The sequence below is a fragment of the Sardina pilchardus genome, chromosome 5 (assembly GCF_963854185.1).
Source record: "Sardina pilchardus chromosome 5, fSarPil1.1, whole genome shotgun sequence".
Taxonomy (NCBI): domain Eukaryota; kingdom Metazoa; phylum Chordata; class Actinopteri; order Clupeiformes; family Clupeidae; genus Sardina; species Sardina pilchardus.
The window spans coordinates 1,043,346-1,063,802 of NC_084998.1; the positions used below are offsets into that span (position 1 = coordinate 1,043,346).

Below are 20,457 nucleotides of genomic sequence, written 5' to 3' on the forward strand. Positions count from 1 at the left end.
TCCCCCCTCCTCTCCTCTCCTCTCCTCTCCTCCCCCCTCCTCTCCTCTCTCCTCTCCTCCTCTCCTCTCCTCCCCCCTCCTCTCCTCTCCTCTCCTCTCCTCCCCCCTCCTCTCCTCTCTCCCCCTCTCCTCTTCTCCTCCCTCCTCTCCTCCTCCCTCCTCACCACCCCCCCGGCTCCACATTTCTCTCTCCCCCCTCCTCTCCTCTCCTCCTCTCCTCTCCTCCCCCCTCCTCTCCTCTCCTCTCCTCCCCCCTCCTCTCCTCTCTCCCCCTCTCCTCTTCTCCTCTCCTCCTCTCCTCCTCCCTCCTCACCACCCCCCTCCTCTCCTCTCCTCTCCTCTCCTCCCCCCTCCTCTCCTCCCCTCTCCTCTCCTCCTCTCCTCCTCTCCTCCTCTCCTCCTCACCACCCCCCTCCTCTCCTGGCTGAGCTGAGCAGAGCTGGGGCTCATTAATAACCCATAACGACCTCACTTCCTTTTAATGAGGATGGGCCATAACGACTACGCTTCCTCTTAACTAAGATGGCTCCTTGTGCTTCACTCCTCTCTTGACACATTCAGTCCTTTCTCTTTCCTTCTCTTTTCTCTTGACACATTCGGATCCTCTTGGTCGCTCCTCTGGTTGAGACATTTATTTGAAAGGCTGGAGAGAATGTATTTGGGGGGGGGGGGGGGGCGGGGTTGTTGTTGGCAAGAGAAACGGTTAGGCGGAATGTTTGGAGTCTGTTGCCAAGCAATGCAGAGGGTTTTGATTTACGATTACGTCTTCCTACCAGCAGCTTGTTGTAATTAGGGATGTCGTTGAAGGAAAGGGGCGGTGGGTTGTTCTGCATGCACGATCCTTGTTTATCTGTCGGACTTCCATTCCTTGACATGCGTTTGCATTCCTAATTTTATTGATTCGCTTCCTCTTTCCCATTAATGCTGTCAGCTTTTCCCTCACAATTTTGTAACCCTCTCCTCCTTCTCCTTCTCCTTCTCCTTCTCCTTCTCCTTCTCCTTCTCATTCTTCTCCTCCTCCTCCTCCTCCTCCTCCTCCTCCTCCTCCTTCTCCTTCTTCTCCTCCTCCTCCTCCTCCTCCTCCTCTTTCTCCTCCTCCTCCTTCTCCTTCTTCTCCTCCTCCTCCTCCTCCTCTTTCTCCTCCTCCTTCTCCTTCTTCTCCTCCTCCTTCTCCTTCTCCTTCTCATTCTTCTCCTCCTCCTCCTCCTCCTCCTCCTCCTCCTCCTCCTTCTCCTTCTTCTCCTCCTCCTCCTCCTCCTCCTTCTCCTTCTTCTCCTCCTCCTCCTCCTCCTCTTTCTCCTCCTCCTTCTCCTTCTTCTCCTCCTCCTCCTCCTCCTTCTCCTTCTTCTCCTCCTCCTCCTCCTCCTCCTCTCTCCTCTGTGTACCTCCTCCTCCTCCTCCTCCTCCTCCTGCTCCTCCACGGTTCCCCCGGTCCTTGATCTCTGTATGTGGTGCGGATGGTTTTTAGTGGGTAGACTGCAGGAGATGAGCTCCAGATTGTGTGAAATGTAGCCCAGTTCTCTGGGCTGTGGTGACTGAGAGGCCTGCCATGGCTCCCTGGGCGCAGGTCACCTCACGGCCAGCTATTGTGCTCTCGTGACGATGCTCCCCACGCACATGCTCAGATGCATACGCTGGTCTCCCCAAGTTAGATTCACGTTTGTCTCCGTGCATGCATTGGCTTAGTACGGAAGTGCATATTCACAACAAGTACAGTGTAATGCAGATTAAGAGGAGGCAATTTCCTTGGCAGTTATTGACTTGGCAGTGTTTTGGCCCAGTATAGTCCCAAGTCATTCCCAGCCTAGGAAATCACCTCATCTTTATCAGCATTGTCATTTGTACTCGTTGTGAATATCAGACCACTAGAAGTGACTTTTGCTCCTGACGTGTTATCCGGCGTCGAGAGTTTCCATCCGCTATGCTAAGCTAAGATGCTATGCTAAACTAAGATGCTATGCTAAGCTAAGATGCTATGCTAAACTAAGATGCTATGCTAAGCTAAGATGCTATGCTAAGCTAAGATGCTATGCTAAACTAAGATAGCGGGGGCGCTGCTGGATTAGGACCATGCATGCACGGAGAAAAATGCTTTTGCTCACTTATCTAACAATGCCTGGAGATATGATCTGTAAAGATTAATGTATAGGAGACCAAACAGCAAAAATCTTTAAAGTGTCAAACATAAGGCACGAGCCTCAGCTGTAAAAATGGAACACCTTGAGATTCATAGTCCACACTGATTCTGTCCAACTACCGTTGCTGATGACCCACAGTTACCCACTCTGGAACCATCAGTAGATTGGGAATGTGGGAAGGGAGAGGAATCGCACATCCAGATTGCACATCTAGCATCCCCAAAGGCTAACCAGTCACCTAGCATGATGCCCAAAGGCTAACCAGTCACCTAACATGATGCCCAAAGGCTAACCAGTCACCTAGCATGCCCTAACCAATCGCCTAGCACGCCCAAAGGCTAACCAGTCATCTAGCATGCCCTAACCAATAGCCTAGCAGGTCCAAAGGCTAACCAGTCATCTAGTATGCCCTAACCAGTCACCTAGCATGCCCTAACCAATCGCCTAGCATGCCCAAAGGCTAACCAGTCACCTAGCATGCCCTAACCAGTCACCTAGCATGCCCTAACCAATCGCCTAGCACGCTTAAAGGCTAACCAGTCACCTAGCATGCCCTAACCAATCGCCTAGCACGCCCAAAGGCTAACCAGTCACCTAGTATGATGCCCAAAGGCTAACCAGTCATCTAGCATGCCCTAACCAGTCACCTAGCATGCCCTAACCAATCGCCTAACACGCCCAAAGGCTAACCAGTCACCTAGCATGATGCCCAAAGGCTAACCATCTATGTCAGAGGTGTCCAAACTTTTTGGCTCAAGGGCCACATTGGGTCTTGGAAATTGACCGGTGGGCCATAACAAACCACACACACACAATGCAGTATACATAACGTATATAATTATTTAAATGATAATAATGACAAAGTTATTTTGTTGTAGAAAATTAATTTGTTAAGAAGAAATATGGTTAATATGATGCTGTTTGATTAATTTATAAATGGTGCACTGTCACTTTAAGACTCTTGCCGGCTCTCCTCAGTGGCTGGTGTGCGTGTGCGCTCTCACCGTTGCTCAGTGGTGAAACTACTGTTATCTTCGTGTTTTTCTTTTAAACGTTACATTTCTTATAAAAGCGTTTCTTATAAAAAAGGAGGTATCCGTTATCAACAATGACAAGCCAGCTGGCGCGCTCTCTCCCTTTCGTGCACGCTCAAAGGCGTTCCCAATTACGTGATGAGTATGTCACATAACGCAAATTAGATTTGCTGCAATAGATATTTCAAAGAGTGTCATCTCTATGTAACATGCTGTTTTGATATTGACATTGTAAATGTTCTCTAAGAGTGTAAAGCAGTTTGTAGTAATGTTAACCACAACGTCGTTGCTGGAAAGAAATAGCGAACAGCCAGTGATGAGTGTGACGGGCCATATCTATAATAAACTAATACATGCTCGGCGGGCTGCATTAAAGTGCGCGGCGGGCCGTAGTTTAGACACCCCTGTTCTACACAGGCATGCCACACATGTCTCTTCACAATGGGAGTTAATGGTGTGATAGACTCACAATTAAGATGTTAATGGTGAGATGTGGTGTGTGTGTGTGTGTGTGTGAGAGAGAGAGTGTTAATGGCATGCTTGGTGAGATGTGGTGTGTGTGTGTGTGAGAGTGTTAATGGCATGCTTGGTGTTTTTTTTTTCTTTTCAGCACACTTTGTGACTAAGCTGCACATAGTCATGGAAACGGTTTTCACTTCGAGCCCTCTCTCTCTCACACACGCACACACACACACGCACACACACACACACACACACACACACAGCCTTTTCATGTGGCGCTGGAAAGAGGAGAGGGAGATGGGCTGACGTGTGTGTGTGTGTGTGTGTGTGTGTGTGTGTGAGAGAGAGGGGTGGGATAGAAGGTGGTTTGTTAGTGTGACTGCAGCTGTTGCACTGTAATAAGACACATGCAATTTGTCCTTATGTAGCCTTTCTGGTTTCCTACATAGATGCATTGCACAGTCACACTGAGCCACACACACACACACACACAGATGCACAGTCCCACTGAGACACGCACACACACTCACACACACACACACACACACCCACACACACACATAGATGCACGGTCACATAGATGCACAGTCACACTGAGACACACATGGGGACACACTCCCACGCATACACACCCTAAAGACTGCACAGGGGTGCATGCACTCACCTCACACTTGAATGCACAGTCACATTTAGACACACACAGTGTTTTTGCATGCAAGCATAAATGTACTCACAATAGGATGCAGTTGCACTCTTAAGAAGCTTAATTTGCACTTTAATGACAAAAAGAAAGCTTGACCAAGGCCCAGAGGAGTGTGGAGGGAAAGGAGGTCAGTTTAGTGCTGAAGACCTGTTTTGGGCCTCGTGCTGGTTATTCAGCACAGTCACCACTCAGAGTGAGTGTGTGTGTGTGTGTGTGTGTGTGTGTGTGCTCGGGCAGCCTAATTGTGTGCCTCAGGCTACACTCCCATAACTCTTCTGATGGTGTTGTGGTTGGTGTTTGTGTTTATGCTGTTTCCCCCTCTACGTCTGTCTGTCCATATCTGGCAGGTGTTCTGTGTAACCTTGTCCATCCCTTCTGATGATGATGATGTTGTTGTTGTTGTTTGTGTGTAGCAGGTGTTGTGTGTAACCTGGTCCATCCCTTCTGATGATGATGATGTTGTTGTTGTTGTTTGTGTGTAGCAGGTGTTGTGTGTAACCTGGGGCCTATTGCACAAAACTAGGATAAGGGATTAACCCGGGATATCTTAGTTATCCTGGCTCAATTTATCCGTGATCCAGTTGCACAAAAGCGGGATAGGGGGCAGCAGGATATGTTATGGTATAAGTTACCATGGCGATTTATTCTGTGGAGCTAGCCTGCTCCTGACCAGGCTCACAGCCAAGATAAGTTGATTCTAATGGTAATTACATCATCTGATTGGTTCAGCTAGCTGTCATTCAAATGAGACCTCCACGTGATTTTTTTTTAAAGAGCTGTAGATTCCATTTATATATTATTTGCAACACGCATTTACTCGCAAAACACAGCAGAATGTCTGCCTAATACCATATGGATGTCATTTAAATTATGGTGGCCTTATAATTAATAACATAGCCTACTCGTTGTTTGCTTCTTTTTTGACAGATGTTTGATGAGTAGGCTGCTGTAGTAGCCTAGTTGATTGGAAGTGGAGGGGACATTTTTCGAAGGTGTTTTGAACTAATTCGGCTTTTAAGACAAATTAAGATACTTTGTGCATCTTTGCGGTGGCAAAGCGCTTCCTAATGACGTTGCGTGCCGAGACAAGGAAGCTCTCACACACGTGGGTGCATACGTAACTTTGCATTCAGCTGATCTGCCACACCTACTCCCGCTATGTAACAGAAATAATCATGATCCCCCATCCAAAAAAGTAAAACTTTACCTCGTTGTTAGTCTATATCAAAAGCGGTTGTTTACTTTGTGTGCAAGACGCTATTTTTCGCGTCTTTTTTATTCCAACCGCGAGTTATTTGGGGGAGAACGCGAACGCGCACATACACCGAATAACTTACACCTGGCTTGACGAATCCGTGTCTGCTAATCCTGGATTGGTGTTTGTGCAACCAATTCAGCCGGTATGCTCTTGTTTAGGATTCAGTGATCGCGGCTCAGTAACTTATCCCGGATATCTTGATTCTGCTTTTGTGCAATAGGCCCCTGGTCCATCCCTTCTGATGATGATGTTGTTGTTGTTGTTGTTTGTGTGTAGCAGGTGTTGTGTGTAACCTGGTCCATCCCTTCTGATGATGATGTTGTTGTTGTTGTTGTTTGTGTGTAGCAGGTGTTGTGTGTAACCTGGGGCCTATTGCACAAAACTAGGATAAGGGATTAACCCGGGATATCTTGGTTATCCTGGCTCAATTTATCCGTGATCCAGTTGCACAAAAGCGGGATAGGGGGCAGCAGGATATGTTATGGTATAAGTTACCATGGCGATTTATTCTGTGGAGCTAGCCTGCTCCTGACCAGGCTAACATCCAAGATAAGTTGATTCTAATGGTAATTACATTATCTGATTGGTTCAGCTAGCTGTCATTCAAATGAGACCTCCACGTGATTTTTTTTTAAAGAGCTGTAGATTCCATTTATATATTATTTGCAACATGCATTTACTCGCAAAACACAGCAGAATGTCTGCCTAATACCATATGGATGTCATTTAAATTATGGTGACCTTATAATTAATAACATAGCCTACTCGTTGTTTGCTTCTTTTTTGACAGATGTTTGATGAATAGGCTGCTGTAGTAGTTGATTGGAAGTGGAGGGGACATTTTTCGAAGGTGTTTTGAACTAATTCGGCTTTTAAGACAAATCAAGATACTTTGTGCATCTTTGCGGTGGCAAAGCGCTTCCTAATGACGTTGCGTGCCGAGACAAGGAAGCTCTCTCACGTGGGTGCATACGTAAATTTGCATTCAGTTGATCTGCCACACCTACTCCCGCTATGTAACAGAAATAATCATGATCCCCCATCCAAAAAAGTAAAACTTTACCTCGTTGTTAGTCTATATCAAAAGCGGTTGTTTATTTTGTGTGCAAGACGCTATTTTTCGCGTCTTTTTTATTCCAACCGCGAGTTATTGGGGGAGAAACGAGAACGCGCACATACACCGAATAACTTACACCTGGCTTGATGAATCCGTGTCTGCTAATCCTGGATTGGTGTTTGTGCAACCAATTCAGCCGGTATGCTCTTGTTTAGGATTCAGTGATCGCGGCTCAGTAACTTATCCCGGATATCTTGATTCTGCTTTTGTGCAATAGGCCCCTGGTCCATCCCTTCTGATGATGATGTTGTTGTTGTTGTTGTTTGTGTGTAGCAGGTGTTGTGTGTAACCTGGTCCATCCCTTCTGATGATGATGTTGTTGTTGTTGTTGTTTGTGTGTAGCAGGTGTTGTGTGTAACCTGGGGCCTATTGCACAAAACTAGGATAAGGGATTAACCCGGGATATCTTGGTTATCCTGGCTCAATTTATCCGTGATCCAGTTGCACAAAAGCGGGATAGGGGGCAGCAGGATATGTTATGGTATAAGTTACCATGGCGATTTATTCTGTGGAGCTAGCCTGCTCCTGACCAGGCTAACATCCAAGATAAGTTGATTCTAATGGTAATTACATTATCTGATTGGTTCAGCTAGCTGTCATTCAAATGAGACCTCCACGTGATTTTTTTTTAAAGAGCTGTAGATTCCATTTATATATTATTTGCAACATGCATTTACTCGCAAAACACAGCAGAATGTCTGCCTAATACCATATGGATGTCATTTAAATTATGGTGACCTTATAATTAATAACATAGCCTACTCGTTGTTTGCTTCTTTTTTGACAGATGTTTGATGAATAGGCTGCTGTAGTAGTTGATTGGAAGTGGAGGGGACATTTTTCGAAGGTGTTTTGAACTAATTCGGCTTTTAAGACAAATCAAGATACTTTGTGCATCTTTGCGGTGGCAAAGCGCTTCCTAATGACGTTGCGTGCCGAGACAAGGAAGCTCTCTCACGTGGGTGCATACGTAAATTTGCATTCAGTTGATCTGCCACACCTACTCCCGCTATGTAACAGAAATAATCATGATCCCCCATCCAAAAAAGTAAAACTTTACCTCGTTGTTAGTCTATATCAAAAGCGGTTGTTTATTTTGTGTGCAAGACGCTATTTTTCGCGTCTTTTTTATTCCAACCGCGAGTTATTGGGGGAGAAACGAGAACGCGCACATACACCGGATAACTTACACCTGGCTTGACGAATCCGTGTCTGCTCATCCTGGATTGGTCTTTGTGCAACCAATTCAGCCGGTATGCTCTTGTTTAGGATTCAGTGATCGCGGCTCAGTAACTTATCCCGGATGTCTTAATTCTGCTTTTGTGCAACGGGCCCCTGGTCCATCCCTTCTGATGATGATGTTGTTGTTGTTGTTGTTTGTGTGTAGCAGGTGTTGTGTGTAACCTGGTCCATCCCTTCTGATGTTGTTGTTGTTGTTGTTGTTGTTGTTTGTGTGTAGCAGGTGTTGTGTGTAACCAGGTGCAACTCTTCTGATGTTGTTGTTGTTTGTGTGTGCAGGTGTTGTGTGTAACCAGGTGCAACTCTTCTGATGATGTTGTTGTTGTTGTTTGTGTGTGCAGGTGTTGCGTGTAACCAGGTGCAACTCTTCTGATGTTGTTGTTGTTGTTTGTGTGTGCAGGTGTTGTGTGTAACCAGGTGCAACTCTTCTGATGTTGTTGTTGTTGTTGTTGTTGTTTGTGTGTGCAGGTGTAACTCTTCTGATGTTGTTGTTGTTGTTGTTGTTGTTGTTGTGTGTGCAGGTGTTGTGTGTAACCAGGTGCAACTCTTCTGATGTTGTTGTTGTTGTTGTTGTTGTTGTTGTTTGTGTGTGCAGGTGTGGTGTGTAACCAGGTGCAACTCTTCTGATGTTGTTGTTGTTGTTGTTGTGTGTGTGTGCAGGTGTAGTGTGTAACCAGGTGCTGGTGCCCCCCCGGGTCAGTGCAACTCTTCTGATGTTGTTGTTGTTGTTGTTGTTGTTGTGTGTGTGTGCAGGTGTGGTGTGTAACCAGGTGCTGGTGCCCCCCCGGGTCAGTGCGGTGCTGGGCAAGAATGCGACGCTGGCGTGCCGCGTGGAGGTGGACAGCAACCTGAGCCTGACGCAGAGCTCCTGGGAGCGCCGGCTGCCCTCCGGCTCCGTCACGCTGGCCGTGTACAACCCGCGCCTGGGCATCTCGGTCCCGCCCGAGTACCAGCGCCGCCTCTCCTTCCGCTCGCCCTCGCCGCACGACGCCACCATCGTCCTGGAGGACGTCCGCTTCGCCGACGTGGGCATCTACACCTGCAAGGTCGCGACCTTCCCCCTCGGCAACACTCAGGCCTCCACCACCGTCAGCGTACTGGGTAAGAGGTGTGTGTGTGTGTGTGTGTGTGTGTGTGTGTGTGTGTGTGTGTGTACGTGTGTACGTATTCTGGGCCTCCACCACCGTCAGCGTACTGGGTAAGGAGTGTGTGTGTGTGTGTGTCTGTGTGTATTCTGGGCCTGCACCACCGTCAGCGTGTTGGGTAAGGTGCGTGTGTGTGTGTGTGTGTGTGTGTGTGTCCGTATTCTGGGCCTCCTTCACAGTCAGTGTGCTGGTTAAGGACATTGTGTGTGTGTGTGTGTCAGCACAGGAAACCTAAAGCATTTTAATAGTTCAGACCAAAACAAGCAAGACTTGCTTAAGTCACTATTATACAATTAATCAATTTTGAGATTAAGACCATGTAAAAGTGATTAAACCCCAAACTTGTCAACTTTTGGTGAAGTGTACATTCATATGCAGCGCTGCACAGTTGAGCCATTCACAGCACCATACCAGATAGCTCTGTGCCGTCACCAATCATCTTTGTGTTTATGAGGGAGTGAATAGAAGGGCTCTACTTCCCCTGATATGAGTTCCGCTTGTGTTGTCATTTGGAGGGAGAAGCAGGTGCCATACCGACTGGGTTGGCCAGGAAGACTAATTTAGATAAGATGACTCAAAGAAAAGGAGAGAGGAGAGGGATGGAGAGAGGTTTAGATGAGAAGAGAGGGGTATAGAGAGTTTTAGATGAGGGAGAGATGTAGAGAGAGAGGGATAGAGTTTTAGATGAGAGGGAAAGATGTAGAGAGGGATAGAGAGTTTTAGATGAGGAGAGAGAGGCACTTCTCTATAAACTTCTGAGAAGCAGAGAGAGAGTAGGGAGAGAAGGATGAAGAGAGGGAGAGAGAGAGGAGGGGAAGAATGAAGAGCAGCGGGAGGAGGGAGCATAAGGAGAGAGAGAGGGAGAGAGAGAGGAGGGGAAGAATGAAGCTATGAATGAAGAGAGGGAGAGAGGGAGAGAATGAAGCAGAGAGGGAGGAGAGAGCATAAGGAGTGAGAGAGGGAGAGAGAGAGAGAGAGAGAGGAAGGGAAGAATGAGGCTAGATGAGCGAGTGGTTGAGAGGACATGAAAGCAAAAGGAAGCAGAGGAGAGGAGAGGACATGGTGACAAATCCAGTGTGATTGCTCCAGTGTGGAGAGAGGGAGAGAGAGGGGAGAGAGAGAGGGAGAGAGAGGGGGGGAGAGAGAGGGGGAGAGAGGGAGAGAGAGGGGGGAGAGAGAGGGGAGAGAGAAAGAGGGAACACACTGGGCTCTAGCTACAGCTATAAATGAAGCCAAGGAATTTTGAAAGCTAGGGTAGCGTGTGTGTGTGTCTGCCTGTCTGTTTAGCGCGTCTGTCTGTCTGTGTCTGCATAGGATTGTGTGTGTGTCTGTTTAGTGTGGCTGCACTGGATTGTGTGTGTGTGTGAGTCTGTTTAGTGTGTCTTCACAGGATTGTGTGTGTGTCTGTTTAGTGTGTCTGCATAGGATTGTGTGTGTGTCTGTTTAGTGTGTCTGTCTGTGTCTGTTTAGTGTGTCTGCATAGTATTGCGTGTGTGTGTCTTTAGTGTGGCTGAACTGGATTGTGTGTGTGTGAGTGTTTAGTGTGTCTTCACAGGATTGTGTGTGCGTGTGTGTGTGTGTGTCTATTTAGTGTGGCTGCACAGGATTGTGTGTGTGTGTGTGTGCTTGCATGCTTGCAGCACATGTTGAGTTGCTGTCACTCAGAAACATGTGAATGGAGAAGTATGGTCTTCTATTTTAAGGCTCAGGCTGAGGGGGTAGTGTGCAAAGGGCAGTTTGGATTATCCAATTGAACACAACACAACTGAATGTGTAAACACTACAGACGGACACTTGTGTACATTTCCGTCACTGGCTAGTGGGCGAGGGAGAGATTCGGGGAAAGCCTTGTGTTTAGAACGGGACTCATTTTACACCAGAGGCCTTGCAGCACCACCACTGGCAGCATGGGACCTAATGGAGCGGGTACTAGTTGCACCACCACTGGCAGCATGGGACTCAATGGAGCGGGTACGAGCTGCAGCACCACCACTGGCAGCATGGGACCTAATGGAGCGGGTACTAGCAGCACAGCCAAGCATAGCAGCTGGTGGAGGGATACAGTTGAGCAAACGTTTAGGTTGTGAATTGGCCTCTGGGGCAGTAGTGATCTACTCACTCAGTGATCGCGTGAGGGACGGAGGGAAAGGAAATGCAGCGATGCATGTTTTTAATACTTAGCGTATTAAATTATTAAATATTGATCTACTCACTCGGTGATCTGACCACTGATGGGCCGTATGATCTACTCACTCCGTGGTCTGACCACTGATGGGGCAGTAGTGATCTACTCACTCGGTGATCTGACCACTGATGGCTGGTCATGCTGTTCATGAGCTCACATTCTAAGATGGGGTATGATTGTACTGTGATGTAGTATTGTCCCGCAAGTGTGTCTCTCTCTCTCTCTCTCTCTCTCTCTCTCTCTCTCTCTCTCTCTCTCTCTCTCTCTCTCATATGATGAGATCTAAGATGGGGGATGTGGCTACTGATCGATCGGTCTAATAATTTGACGCAGAAAGTAATTAGTGCCCAAATAAGGGATGGCGAGAGGAAGCCCATAAATCATTGTCTGCTATTTCCTGCGGACTGTTTAAGTTCACCCAATGAGATTACACTGATGATACTGTTTTTAGCTGAGCACTGAACACTGTCTGGAGAGTGTGTGTGTGTGTGTGTGTGTGTGTGTGTTTCCACTGAGCAGACTGTCTGAAGTGTGTGTGTGTGTGTGTGTGTGTGTGTGTGTTTCCACTGAGCAGACTGTCTGAAGTGTGTGTGTGTGTGTGTGTGTGTGTGTGTGTGTGTGTGTGTGTGTGTGTGTGTGTGTGTGTGTGTGTGTGTGTGTGTGTGTGTGTGTGTGTTTCCACTGAGCAGACTGTTGTGTGTGTGTGTGTGTTGCCCAACAGTGTCATCAAACTAAGATCTCGTAGCACACAGACACAGTTGTATGGATGTACTGTAGTACAGCTGTTGGGAAACGACCACCTTAATCAATATTCTGGTTAGAGATGCACGATATAGTGATGCCGATAAGTGAAAATTAATCTCAACCTTAATCAATATTCTGATACACAGTATACTGTTTTAAGATCAGTTGGGGTCTACCTTAATCAATATTCTGATACACAGTATACTGTTTTAAGATCAGTTGAGGTCCACCTTAATCAATATTCTGATACACAGTATACTGTTTTAAGATCATCTGGGGGCCACCTTAATCAATATTCTGGTTAGAGATGCACGATATAGTGATGCCGATAAGTGAAAATTAATCTTAACCTTAATCAATATTCTGATACACAGTATACTGTGTTAAGATCTGTTGGGATCTACCTTAATCATTATTCTGATACACAGTATACTGTTTTAAGATCATCTGGGGGCCACCTTAATCAATATTCTGATACACAGTATACTGTTTTAATATCATCTGGGGGCCACCTTAATCAATATTCTGATACACAGTAGTATACTGTTCATCTGGGGGCCACGTATTCTTCTAAATCAGTATTGTTCTTGTGTTGTGGACTAAGCTATTCAGAATCAAACAAATGAACAATACTCGTCAGTGTGCCTCATATTTCTTGCTTACCACATTTAAGACCTCTCTATCTCTCTCTCTCTATCTATCTCTATATCTATATCTATCTCTATATCTTTCTATCTCTCTATCTCTCTATCTCTCTCTCTCTCTCTCTATCTCTCTCTCTCTCTCTCTCTCTCTCTCTCTCTCTCTCTCTCTCTCTCTCTCTCTCTCTCTCTCTCTCTCTCTCTCTCTCTCCAGTGGAGCCGAAGGTGTACGTGTCGGCGGGTTCCGTGGCTCTGGTTGACGGGGGCAACGAGACGAGGGTGGCGACGTGCACGGCGGAGCGGGCGCGGCCCCCGGCCGAGGTCTCCTGGGAGACGGATCTGCACGGCGCGGCGGAGCCCCACCTGCAGGACGAGCCCAACGGCACCACCACCACGCAGGTGCACTACCTGTGGCACCCCAGCCGCCACGGCCACGGCCACACCCTCACCTGCGTCGTGCGCCACCCCGCCCTGCCCTCCGACTTCAGGGTGCCCTACCTGCTCAGCGTGCTCTGTGAGTACCCCTCACCTGCCCCTCTTATGTACCCCTCACCTGCCCCTCTTATGTACCTCTTACCTGCCCCTCACCTGCCCCTCTTATGTACCCCTCACCTGCCCCTCACCTGCCCCTCTTATGTACCCCTCACCTGCCCCTCTTATGCACCCCTCACCTGCCCCTCTTATGCACCCCTCACCTGCCCCTCTTATGTACCCCTCACCTGCCCCTCTTATGCCCCTCTTATGTACCCCTCACCTGCCCCTCACCTGCCCCTCTTATGTACACCTCACCTGCCCCTCTTATGTACCCCTCACCTACCCCTCTTATGTACCCCTCACCTGCCCCTCTAATGTACCCCTCACCTGCCCCTCTTATGTACCCCTCACCTGCCCCTCTTATGTACCCCTCACCTACCCCTCTTATGTACCCCTCACCTGCCCCTCTTATGTACCCCTCACCTGCCCCTCTTATGTACCCCTCACCTGCCCCTCACCTGCCCCTCTTATGTACCCCTCACCTACCCCTCTTATGTACCCCTCACCTGCCCCTCTTATGTACCCCTCACCTGCCCCTCTTATGTACCCCTCACCTGCCCCTCACCTGCCCCTCTTATGTACCCCTCACCTACCCCTCTTATGTTGGTCAGCATGCTCTATTACCCCCTCACCTGCTCCTCTTATGTACCCCTCACCTGCCCCTCTTATGTGCCCCTCATCTGCCCCTCACCTGCCCCTCTTATGTACCCCTCACATGTACCCCTCACCTACCCCTCTTATGTTGGTCAGCATGCTCTATTACCCCCTCACCTGCTCCTCTTATGTACCTCTCACCTGTCCCTCTTATGTACCCCTCACCTACCCCTCTTATGTTGGTCAGCATGCTCTATTACCCCCTCACCTGCCCCTGTTAGGTCGGCCTTACACTGTACCATGTTTGAGCCTTTTCATAGTTGCAGACTACATTTCCAAAGTCAGAATGAAATGAAATCATGGGAGTTCTACTGGAGTCGCGGCGCGCTCCTATCAACTAGATCGTTAAGGTGCCAATCTGGTGTTTGATATTATCGCAAGTCTTTTAGTCGTGGCTTATGCAAATAGTGACGTGTACAATATAAAAAAACAATTGTGAGCTCTCTCTCTCTCAAAAAGGAAGGAGCCAAATAGGCAACAGCTGTAGCTTATATAATATGTTATTTTGTTTCTTATAAATTATTAGTCGGCTATTCCATGTGTGACGGAACAACTCTATATTGGTTAGGGATGTTGCAAATAAAACAATGCTGCAGAAACACGAAAATATGACGAGTAGGCTATCATTTGAGTTCCTGTTGAAATCAAGTAGGGGTGGAACCGTACATGTATTCACATTGAACGACGTGGTTTGGGCATTACGGTGTGAAGCATGAAATCACATGTAGAATACACTGTATAAAAATAAATGAAACTTGCGCGCAAATTAATTAAAGCAATGCGGAAATACTTTAAGATTCGCAAGTTCTTTAGGGTCACCTAATCTGTAGTCCCGCTTTAGCCTGTATTAGCCTGTATTCCCACTTTAGCCTGTATTAGTCTGTAGTCCCGCTTTAGCCTGTATTAGCCTGTAGTCCCGCTTTAGCCTGTAGTCCCACTTTAGCCTGTATTAGCCTGTAGTCCCGCTTTAGCCTGTATTAGCCTGTAGTCCCGCTTTAGCCTGTAGTCCCGCTTTAGCCTGTATTAGCCTGTAGTCCCACTTTAGCCTGTAGTCCCGCTTTAGCCTGTATTAGCCTGTAGTCCGCTTTAGCCTGTATTAGCCTGTAGTCCCGCTTTAGCCTGTATTAGCCTGTAGTCCCACTTTAGCCTGTATTAGCCTGTAGTCCCGCTTTAGCCTGTAGTCCTGCGTTAGCCTGTATTAGCCTGTAGTCCCGCTTTAGCCTGTAGTCCCGCGTTAGCCTGTATTAGCCTGTAGTCCCGCTTTAGCCTGTAGTCCCGCTTTAGTCTTTCCTTCAGTGCTCCTCCTATCATTTCATCCTCTCTTCTTTCCTTCAGTACTCCTCCTATCATTTCATCCTCTCTTCCTCTTTTCTTCTCTATTGTCCTTTCCCCCTTTTTCTCACCTTCTCTTTTCTTCCTCCTTTCTTCCTCTCCTCCCCTCCCCTCTCCTCTCCTCCTCCTCTCATCCTTGTTATTTCATCTCATCCTTATCTTTTTTCCTTTCCTTCCATCTCCTCCTCTCCTTTCCTCCCTTCTTCCTCTCCTCTCCTCCCTGCTCTTCCTCCTCCTTCCCACTCTTCCTCATCTCCTGTCTTCTCTTCTTCCTCTTCCTCCCCTTAACTCTCTCTCTTTACTTCCTCCTCTCCTCCCCTCTCCTATGCATCTCCTCTACCCCCCCATCCTCTCTCTCCTCTTTTCATCTCTCCTCATCTCCTCCCTTCGTGTGTGTGTGTGTGTGTGTGTGTGTGTGTGTGTGTGTGTGTGTGTGTGAATTATTCATTGGGTCCCCTCACATTTACAGGAAGCAGTGGCCCTGCGGAGACGGTTGACTGGGAGGTCAGCTGCACAGTAGAGTGTGTGTGTGAATGTAATGTACATTATGTATGTATGTATGTGTGTGCGTTTGTAATGTACATTATGTATGTATGTATGTGTGTGCGTATGTAGCTGTGTGTATGTATCTATATGTATGCACAGTATGTATCTGTAAATATGTTTGTGTATGTGTATCTGTGCATGTGTGTGGATTTCTTGCATATGCGTCTGTGTGTGTGTACTGTGAGGAGGGGAAGGAGCAGCGTTCCCACACAGGAGTGTTTAGTTGGGAACCCAGTAGTCACGAACGCAACCTCCATCCAGTAGTCATGAACGCAACCTCCTCCTCGGTAGTCACAAACGCAACCTCCTCCCCAGTAGTCACGAACGCAGCCTTCTCCCCAGTAGTCACGAACGCAACCTCCTCCCAGTAGTCACGAACGTAGTCACGAACACAACCTCCTTCCAGTAGTCACGAACGCAACCTCCTTCCAGTAGTCACGAATGCAACCTCCTCCCAGTAGTCACGAACGTAGTCACGAACACAACCTCCTTCCAGTAGTCACGAACGCAACCTCCTTCCAGTAGTCACAAACGCAACCTCCTCCCAGAATGCAACCTCCTCCCCAGACAGGGACGCTTGTGTTGCTGTCATACTTAGGGAACGCTGTTACACTAGTCCACCTGTCTCCTTAGGGAACGCTGTTACGCTAGCTCACCTGTCTACTCAAGTCCTTAGGGAACGCTGTTACACTAGTCCACCTGTCTCCTTAGGGAACGCTGTTACGCTAGCTCACCTGTCTCCTTAGGGAACGCTGTTACGCTAGCTCACCTGTCTCCTTAGGGAACGCTGTTACGCTAGCTCACCTGTCTTCTCAAGTCCTTAGTGAACGCTGCTACCCTATCCCACCTGTCTACTCAAGTCCTTAGGGAACGCTGTTACACTAGCTCACCTGTCTCTCGCTCACCTGTCTTCTCAAGTCTTGAGCACAAAATGCTCCCACATCCCGGAGATTCTAAGTGCATTTGGAGGTTTCTCCAATCTCCACTAACTCCTGCTGAGTTGTGAACTCTTCCTGATGTGGCTCTAGTTTGTGTCTAGGTTCCCTGGTGTCATGGTTCTAGGGTGCGACTGAGGTGTGAATGTCCATGTTGACCCTGTGTGTGTGTGTGTGTGTGTGTTTATGTTTAGTTGCCCCGGACATCATGGTTATGGGATACGATGGAGACTGGTTTGTGGGCAGAGAGGACCTCCAGCTGACCTGCCAGGCTAAAGCAAACCCCCCTGCACACCACTTCAGATGGGTCAGGTGAGACCAAGCCTGTGGGTGGAGCCGTGGGTGGGCGGGTGCATGAAACTACGAATGAACTCATTAATAGTAGAATGAGTGAATGAACTGACTTGGTGGATTGATGGAAAGACAAATGAATGAATCGATGAATGAATGCTAATATGTAGCCTCCTCTTGGATGGTAGGATAGCAGTAATAATATGTAGCAGCGCTAGTATGTACTCCTGTCCTGGATGGTAAGGTAGCAGTGCTAATATGTAGCAGTGCTAATATGTAGTCGTGTGCAGCCGTGGCCTACTGGTTAGGGCTTCGGGCTTGTTACCTGAGGGTTGCCGGTTCGATCCCCGACCAGTCCACGGCTGAAGTGCCCTTGAGCAAGGCACCTAACACCTCACTGCTCCCCGAGCGCCGCTGGTTGGGCAGGCAGCTCACTGCTCTGGATGGTGTGATTCACCTCACTGTGTGTTCACTGTGTGCTGTGTGTTCACTAATTCGATTAAATTGGGTTAAATGCAGAGAACTGCATTTCCCTCACGGGATCTAAAAATATATATTCTATTCTATTCTATTCTAGTCCTTTCCTGGATGGTAGGGTAGCAATGCTAATATGTAGCAGTGCTAATACGTAGTCCTCTCCTGGATGGTAATGTAGCAATGCTAATATGTAGCAGTGCTAATACGTAGTCCTCTCCTGGATGGTAATGTAGCAATGCTAATATGTAGCAGTGCTAATACGTAGCCTCCTTGCTGTGTGTTTGCTGTTGCTGTTGCTGTTGCTGCTGCTGCTGTGTGTTTGCTGTTGCTGCTGATGCTGTTGCTGTGTGTTTGCTGCTGCTGAGTGTGTTTGCTGTTGTCCACGTTGCTGCTGCTGCTGATGCTGATGCTGTGTTCACGTGCTGCTCAGGCTGGACGGGGAGATGCCCGAGGGGGTGGAGATGGTCAACGACTCGCTGGTGTTCCGCCGACCACTGCAGCGCAACGACTCAGGCGTGTACCGCTGCGAGGTGGGGAACGACATCGGGTTCCGCAGCAGAGACCTCCGCATCCGCGTCCACGGTGAGTGACTCAGAGAGAACGCCACATCACTAGCCTCTCAGGTCTGCTAGTTATACGATTTTAGTACAGTTTTATGGTATTAACTTGGGTAGGAATGGTGCTAAAGGCTGACTTAGACCTCTTTAAGTTTTTAGCATGAAGGTCAGTTTTGATGCTGAGTATCTGTCTGTGTCTGTTTATATTCTTTTTGTTTTTTATGTAATTTTGAACGAAGTGAAAATGGTCTCACCTTCCCACCACGTGTTTACTTTCTTCTAATCAGTAGTCCATATTTGAGTTCCTTTCATGGCGCCAAATCAAAAGGAAGTCAACTCCAGCCCATCGCTCTGAGCTGATGTGTTGATTAGGCTTGATGAGTTGGGTCAGACGTTCCCATTGAAATGTCACAACACACAACCATCTGCTACCTTGAAAGCGTGCTAGTTCACAATCACACACCAGTCTCTTTGAGTTCCCCCATACGATACGAGTTCCCTGTCGTTTGAGTTCCCCCATACGAGTTCCCTGTCGTTTGAGTTCCCCCATACGATACGAGTTCCCTGTCGTTTGAGTTCCCCCATACGATACGAGTTCCCTGTCGTTTGAGTTCCCCCATGCGATACGAGTTCCCTGTCGTTTGAGTTCCCCCATACGATACGAGTTCCCTGTCGTTTGAGTTCCCCCATGCGATACGAGTTCCCTGTCGTTTGAGTTCCCCCATACGATACGAGTTCCCTGTCGTTTGAGTTCCCCTATACGATACGAGTTCCCTGTCGTTTGAGTTCCCCCATACGATACGAGTTCCCTGTCGGTTGAGTTCCCCCATGCGATACGAGTTCCCTGTCGTTTGAGTTCCCCCATACGATACGAGTTCCCTGTCTCTTGAGTTCCCCCATACGAGTTCCCTGTCGTTTGAGTTCCCCCATACGATACGAGTTCCCTGTCGTTTGAGTTCCCCCATACGATACGAGTTCCCTGTCGTTTGAGTTCCCCCATGCGATACGAGTTCCCTGTCTCTTGAGTTCCCCCATACGATACGAGTTCCCTGTCGTTTGAGTGTTCCCCCATACGATACGAGTTCCCTGTCTCTTGAGTTCCCCCATACGAGTTCCCTGTCGTTTGAGTTCCCCCATGCGATACGAGTTCCCTGTCTCTTGAGTTCCCCCATACGATACGAGTTCCCTGTCTCTTGAGTTCCCCCATGCGATACGAGTTCCCCCTCGTTCAGGTTCTTGCACACACAGTTCATCTCAAATGAGTTCCCACATATTCATCCCAGGTCACGCTGACTGCACCCCCCCCATACCCCATGCCCACCCCATACCCACCCCATACCCCATGCCCACCCCATACCCCATGCCCACCCCATGCCCACCCCATACCCCATGCCCACCCCATACCCCATGCCCACCCACAGTACCCCATACCCCATGCCCACCCCATACCCCATAGTATATTCCCTCAAGGTGTTGGGGTGCTCTGAATATGAGATCCACAATTATTTCTCAAACTTGTGAGGTCTGCTGTTCAGTTCCTGATGGAATTTCTTTTCTCTTCATTGCTTTTGAGAGTGTTTCTACTGATCTCAATAAGGGAAAATCCTGCAAAATGTGAGCCACCCCCTTCCCCCCGTAAAACTGGCTGTAACTTAGAAAGTATTTATTTAAGCACAAAAAAAAGGCTGCTGGCCCAGGAGTCCTGGGTAACATAGGTACACATGGTATTTAAAAAAAAAATTTGAGACGCAAGTGCGTGCGCTCTGGTTGAACTGACGTGGAATGACCCAGGATGCTATGTGTGTGTGTGTGCATGTGTGCAAGGATGCTTTTGTGCGTGTGTGTGCGCGCACACTGTGTTCTGTGGCCTGTCATGCAGCAGTGAGAGGAAGGGAGGAGGAAGAGGAGGGGGAGGAGGAAGAGGAGGGGGTGGAGCAACCTTGACTGGGAGATGTTGTCCTAGATTCATGAAACATTCACCGCCTCTCTTCCTCCACCATTCATTATTTATTTCTGCGTTTGTGTCCCACCACCCCCTGAGAAAAAAGTTTGGTGTGTGTGTGTTTCCTGCATGCTTGCATCCTCTGTGTGTGTGTGTGTGTGTGTGTGTATGTGTGTGTGTGTGTGTGTTGGTTAACATGTTTGCTTAATGTTACATTAAGGGGAAAATGCCACTCCCATTCCCACTCTCCTGCTGTGCCTTGGAGAGAAGCATCGTAGCATGGCAATGCCTCTTGAGGTGCGTGCGTGCGTGCGTGCGTGCGTGCGTGCGTGCGTGCGTGCGTGCGTGCGTGTCTGTCTTAAGGAATGTAAATTGTGAGTGACTGAAATCATGTTGTTCCTCCCCTATAATGTATGCAATGTATGCTGTGATCTGCCTTGCATGTTAAACAAACACACACACACACACACACACACACACACACACTAACGAATTACACCTGCTCAGCTTTGAGGTCACCTGT

The 20,457-nt window shown here is 48.1% G+C and overlaps 1 protein-coding gene across 1 annotated transcript in view; it reads left to right on the top strand.

Moving 5' to 3' along the window:
• Positions 1-20,457, top strand: part of nectin3b (nectin cell adhesion molecule 3b) — a 44,546-nt gene that overhangs the window by 19,778 nt on the left and 4,311 nt on the right. Inside the window, exons 2-5 of the mRNA XM_062535893.1 lie at positions 8,705-9,052; positions 12,881-13,180; positions 16,862-16,979; positions 17,866-18,017. Of these exons, the coding sequence (XP_062391877.1) occupies positions 8,705-9,052; positions 12,881-13,180; positions 16,862-16,979; positions 17,866-18,017 (918 nt within the window). The remainder of the gene's footprint in view (positions 1-8,704; positions 9,053-12,880; positions 13,181-16,861; positions 16,980-17,865; positions 18,018-20,457) is intronic.